The sequence below is a fragment of the Mercenaria mercenaria genome, chromosome 3, assembly GCF_021730395.1.
Source record: "Mercenaria mercenaria strain notata chromosome 3, MADL_Memer_1, whole genome shotgun sequence".
NCBI lineage: Eukaryota > Metazoa > Mollusca > Bivalvia > Venerida > Veneridae > Mercenaria > Mercenaria mercenaria.
The window spans coordinates 28,682,903-28,689,404 of NC_069363.1; the positions used below are offsets into that span (position 1 = coordinate 28,682,903).

At 35.7% G+C, this 6,502-nt stretch overlaps 1 protein-coding gene across 3 annotated transcripts in view; it reads left to right on the plus strand.

Moving 5' to 3' along the window:
* LOC123525856 (RNA helicase aquarius-like) overlaps positions 1-2,651 on the plus strand; it is a 65,569-nt gene extending 62,918 nt beyond the window's left edge. For all 3 annotated transcript variants that reach the window (XM_053538094.1, XM_053538093.1, XM_053538092.1), the window contains exon 35: positions 958-2,651. In XM_053538094.1, coding sequence (XP_053394069.1) covers positions 958-1,005 — 48 coding nt within the window. In that variant the 3' untranslated portion in view covers positions 1,006-2,651. The remainder of the gene's footprint in view (positions 1-957) is intronic.
* The last annotated feature ends 3,851 nt before the right edge of the window (positions 2,652-6,502 follow it).

The following is a 6,502-nucleotide window of genomic DNA, read 5'->3' on the forward strand; positions in this document are numbered from 1 at the left end:
CATGCTGTGTCTGTTATGCGTGGGTCCGTCCATCTGTCATCAGCAACAATTTCTTTAAACAACATCTACTCCAAAACTACTGAATGGATTTTGATGAAACTTTACACAAATGATCTCTTGGTGGCCCTCTTTCACGTCGTTCAAATGATTCCGGTTCATAGAAATTTTAATATTGGTCACTGTGGTTAAAAATAGGTTTTCAGTTATCAGACTAAAAAAATCTTTTCTGAAGTGATAATATTTCTGAAGAGTTAATAGCTAGAGCCTTGATATCAGAGTTTGACTCTATTGTAATTGTTCAAATTTTTGCCTTAGGGTCATAAATGGTGATGCCCCTGTGTATAAGATGTATATACTATATGCTTATATATTAGAAACTGAAAATCTTCCTCTCTGAATCCATAATAGCTAAAGCCTTGATTTGTATCATTACGTTATACAAACACACTTGAAGTCTTTTACACAGGTGAGTGCTTTAGGGTCATTGACTGTCTTGTTTAAAATGATAGTTTCTGTTTTTCAGTTTATTGTAAAATTTTACTTCTTTGTGGATTTGAGTCTTGCTTGAGAGTTGTATACTCGGGTTCACATCCATATCTTAAATAGTGTCCAAAGGGTATCCTAGTGTCTGCCTCCATCATTAAAGTTGAAATATGGCCTAAATTGCATTGGGGTGACAGAAAACAAACAAACAGTTTATTTTATTTATAAGACGTTTGTTTATCCTTGAGAAATCCTTGTAAAAATATTACAATATGACCTGTTGTACCAGAAAATTCAGATACCAATGTCCATCAGTATATCCCAGGTATAAACAAGGCCTTTGATATATATTTGATATTGATTTGTTATATGAGATGAGTTCAGTTGATAAGTTTAACACTGTTTAGATAAAGAATTTATTGTATTGTAATAATTTAATCTTATCCATTAATGATATATATTGAATATTTTCAGGCAGAGAGGTTATCGGAACCACCAAGGGCAAGGAAAGAAAAAAGCTGAAATCTTCTCAGACATCAAAACTGGATGTGAAAACAACAGATTGACTCTTCTCAGTGCAGGAATAAACTGGATGTGCTTACAATACACACACGCACACAAACTATTATCTGATGAACTGGATTCCTTTACTATAGACAAGATTTTTTAAGTGATGACAGTAAATATTACAGTCACAGAAAGATAGTGCTAAATATGAACTGTGAGACAGTCGTATATAGGTTGCAGCATCTTCGAATAAATTCATTTCATTTTTACCTGTACTATTCAAAGAATAGGTAGAGCTATTGGACTCACCCATGCATCAGCGTCAGCGTCCCACTTTGGTTGAGTTTTTGTATGTAAGCTGGTATCTCAGTAATCACTTCTGGGAATGGATTGAAACTTCACACACTTATTCACTGTGATAAACTGACTTACATTGCACAGGTTCCATAACTCTATTTTGCTTTTTTACAACATTTTGGCCTTTTTTTGGACTTAGGAATTTTTGGTTAAGGATTTATATGTAAGCTGGTATCTCAGTACCCACCAATGGGAATGGGTTGAAACTTCACACACTTGTTCACTGTGATGATCTGACATGCATTGCACAGGTTTCATAACTCTACTTTGCATTTTTACAAAATTATGCCCCTTTTTCAACTTAGCAGTTTTTGGTTAAGTTTTTGTATGTAAGCTGGTATCTCAGTACCCACTGTTTTGTGTCCTTATTGACGAACAGAGAACCAAACACGTAAAGTACTACTGATCTCTTTTATTTCTGTAGACTTGTTAATCATGTAAGATGGTAAAAAGCTTAAAATATGAACAAACCTCCATTTCATGCAGATCTAATAACTTCTATATTTTATGCCATAAAATTAAACATACATCTCAAAATATGCCAAAGAAATACTAAAATTGCCATACAGTTGCTTTAAGTTTAGATAATGAAAGGTAATGAGTTACGAAAAACTGGGTACGAGCTGCCCTGAGAACGAATCGTAAAAGTTAAACTGAAACAACAGGCTTGTATGTAAGGATTAAACCAACCAAATATAATGTACATTATCTATATCATGAAAGACACAAAAAATTGACTAGAACTTACACCATGGGGCTTATAAAGACTAGACTTTCTTAATTTGTTTGAGTATTTGCAAATGGCGACCTTTTATCGCGGTATTGCGAACTTTCTCCTTAAAGAAGAGTACTCAAAGCTCATTTCTTTTAAATGAACCGAAAGCACGAACAGACACAAGAAGACTTTCATTAATGGCTGTACGCACTAACAGCACACCCACTATTGGGAATGGATGGAAACTTCACACACTTGTTCACTGTGATCTGATATGCATTGCACAGGTTCTATAACTCTGTTTTGCTTTTTTTACAAAATTATGCCCCTTTTTCGACTTAGAAATTTTTGGTTAAGTTTTTGCATGTAATGGAAATGGATTGAAACTTCACACAGTTGTCCATTGTCACGAGCTGATATGCATTGTGCAGGTTCCATAACCCTGTTTTGCAATTTTACAAAATTATGCCCCTTTTTGGACTTTAATATTCATTCAGTTGACAAGGCTGTTGAATAGTCGAGCGTTGCTGTCCTCCAACAGCTCTCGTTTTGTACATAAAGTTCTGAATAATAAAGAGAACTAAATTTAGTATAGACTTGTAGTATGTTGTGTGTGTGTGTTCGTAATTAACGTCTTTTTCAACAATTTTTCAGTCATATAAACGACGGTGTCTACTTGTAGCAGAGAGCACAATGCCCAACTTTATAGTGCTGCCTCACTGGAATATCACGCCATAAACACGTGATATGACACCCTACCCAGTCACATTATACTGACACAAGGCTGACCAGTCCTATTACTTTCCTCTTAATACTGAGCGTCAAGCAAGGAAGCCACTAGTACCATTTTTATACGCCCGAAGAGACATATTATGTTATACCCCAGGTGTCCGTCTGTCCATTAGCAATTTCGTGTCCGCTACGTAACTCTTGAACCCCTTTAAGGATTTCAAAGAAACTTGACACAAATGTTCACTACAGCGAGACGAAGTGCAGAGCGCATGTTTTAGATGTCTCGCTTCAAGGTCAAGGTCACACTTGGGTGTCAAAGGTCATATCAGTTTGTTTCATGTCTGCTCTGTAACTCTTGAACTGCTTGAAGGATTTCAAAGAAACTTGGCAATTTCACCACACCGAGACGACGTGCAGAGCGCATGTTTTGGATGACTCGCTTCAAGGTCAAGGTCACACTTAGGGGTCAAAAGTCATATATGACTTTGCTTTGTGTATATTGCAGTGCTCTTGTTTTTATTTGGCAGATCCCTTTTTTGTTCACTTACAATAAAAAATTTTTGAATTAATTCCCTTTTATTTTACTATAAATAGCTTATTTTGAAACTTTTTATTATTGGCCGTAGGGAAAAACTGAGACCACTTTTCTGTGGTACAACATGTATGGTACCTCCAATTTTTAGGTATATTTTGACACACCTGTACCTGGTAAGGATTTTTTTGTGGATTTAGATTTTTTTTTGGAATTTCTTCCCTTTGTTGTTCCTGTCCTTTGGACTTCAACAGTCAAGTTCTTTAAATTTTGCTCCCATCCTCTGATGTAACCCTTTGGGCATATATTGCCCTGCTTGGCAGAGCTCTAGTTTATGTCTGGTATGATGCAGCCAGGGATCAAACCCACGACCTCCCTCACTCGAAGCGGACGCTCTACTAGGCTGCCGAGATGGTTGTAGTATGTTGTACATAGAGTGAACAAAGTTTTGAATAAATTACTAGAATAGTTTAAAATTTACAGTGGATTAACTACTATAAGAGAATCTTGCCACCAGTCTATCAGTTTTAATCTTCAACAAGAGTGCCAGAATGTCACATTATACATCCGTCGCAGCAAATTACTTTACACTACCACCTGTATTTGCACATGGAATTTAAATTCTGTGGTTGTGTTGTAATTCTTGAAGAAATGACCGATTTGGAAATAAATTACTGTTATATGATTCAAACTTCGGCAATTTTCAATAATTCAAGAGTTGCAACTGTAAAGTAACTACTTACCGAACTTGACGTAGATGTTATAGTAAAATATGTTCTGTTTAAGTTTGGTAAACCGCAAGCCAGAACAATGACGTATCCAATTCTAACAACCAGGATAAAAAGTTAAAAGAATAAGCTATTTATAGTAGCAACAAAAGGAAGTAAGTCCACGAAAAATCTTTTTTTTTTTCCTAAGAGCACAAAAATATCCTTACCAGGTAGAGATACATCAAAATACATGTAAACCTAAAAATTGGAAGTAACATCAATGTTGTACCACAGTTAAGTGGTCTCAGAGTTTTTTCCTACAGCCAATAACAAAAAAAGTTACAATATAAGCTATTTATAGTAACAAGAAAAGGAAGTAATTCTAAAAAATGTAATTTCTGCATCGAAGAAAAATTACTCTAGTTATCCGACAGACACAGTTAATTTTGGCAGTTTTGATCAATTCAAAGGCCATAACTGTAGAGATACTGGTCATTCTAACTGCCTGGTTATTGAACTTGACCTAGATTTTATAGAGATACACATTCTATATAAGTTATGTTTAGTTTTGGTACAAAATACTCTAGTTATTGAGCGGACGTTTTGACCAATTCAAGGGCCATAACTCTCCAGATACTGGTCCGAACTGGCTGGCTACTGAACTTGGCCTAGATTTTAAAGAGATACACACTTTATATACATTTGGTCTGCATTTTATGTGAATACCATGAAATTAAAAGTAATCAATGTCGGTCATCAGCACAAATGAAATATAAAAGTTTAATTTCCTCTTCCCCACTGGATACCTTGACAAAATAAAACTTTTGGGCATGTGCAATGCTATCTCCATGCCCTACTGCAACTGAAGTCGTTTTGTAAACACAAGTACGGTATCATTTTAAAACTACTTACAAGTCTTGTGAAACAGTGCTCTTTTAAAGACAAGAACAAACATCTAAAACGCTTATGGATGTTATTACGTATGTCTGGAAACTAGTCCTGTCTAGATACTGGTACTCAACCAGTATACACATCCACTTTATAGATCTCCCATGACAAAAAGTTGCACAGAATATAACTGGTCATAATGAATTACATGAATCTTGTTCAGTAATTGTGCAACGCAAGGGCTGTGATGTAACATTACAAAGTTTGATGTTCCTACAGCCACTGTCTAAATGTTCTTGTTTAAGGACTTTTTTACATTAACAAGAGAGCCGGCCAAGATGGCCCTAGGTCGCTCACCTCAGTAACACACCATAAAGGTGTAAACAAGTTTGACCTAGCGATTTCATGGAGACAGTCTGACCAATTTTCATTCAGATTGGACCTGAAATGTGGCCTCGAGTGTAAACAAGGATTTTCTTTGATTTGACCTGGTGATCTAGTTTTTTACCCCACATAATCCAGATTCAAACTTGATGAAGAGGTCATCAAGACAAACATTCTGACCAACTCTCATGAGTATAAAACTTAAACTGTGGACTCTCAGAGTGTTAACAACATTTCTTTCGATCTGGCCTACTGACTTAGTTTTTGACCCCACGTGACCCAGTTTCGAACTTGACCTAGAAATCATCAAGACGAACATTCTGACCAAATTTCATAAAGAGTGGTCACAACTGTGGCCTCTAGAGTGTTAACAAGGCAAATGTTGATGGACAATGCAGAATGACCAGTCACAGTAGCTCACCTTGAGTACTTTGTGCTCAGGTGAGCTAAAAATGTGTCCTTTAAAGCTTAGATGACAAGTTATAAATAAAAGACAAGATGTGCTGTTAGGTAATTCTCATCGAGTTTAAAAATAATTGGATGTATTTAAAGAGCATGTGTTAGAGGCTTATGCTCTGTGGACTTCATACTAAAATAGAAACAACAAAATCTGGGTTAATACTGTCCCATAATGTGGTTCATCTTGACCAATCTTAGTTATATCATCAAGATACAGGTGGTCCAAATGAACCAGTATCTAAGATATGGGTTTAACATTATGGAGTTGGACACCTGTTATAAAACAAACATTGAAAAGATTTTGAAATTTAGTTTCCTAGTGTAACTGAATCATATCATTAAACAATACAATAACATAGAGGGTTAGGTTACACATAAAGATCTAGTACAGTATGCACCAAATATGAATAAAATCCCAAATGAACACAAAAAAGCTATAAAATATAAAACAACCAATAGAAAAGTTAAATTCTATGCATTTCTCAATCCAAGTGATTCAAATGAAATGTACGACTTAAATGCTAGACAGAAGGCAGAGCGAGGAAAAGTTATAACTTACTGCAAGTATGGCCTCCAACACCATTCAGTATCCCCATTTATCGCTCTAGCATTCTTCCCACAGTCCTTCATATGCAGATGGAATTTTGGAATAAGACTGCAGAACAGACTGATTGTCTGTATTTAACCTTTTTTATAGACACCACAGGTAACCAGTATGGGAGACAACTCCTCCAG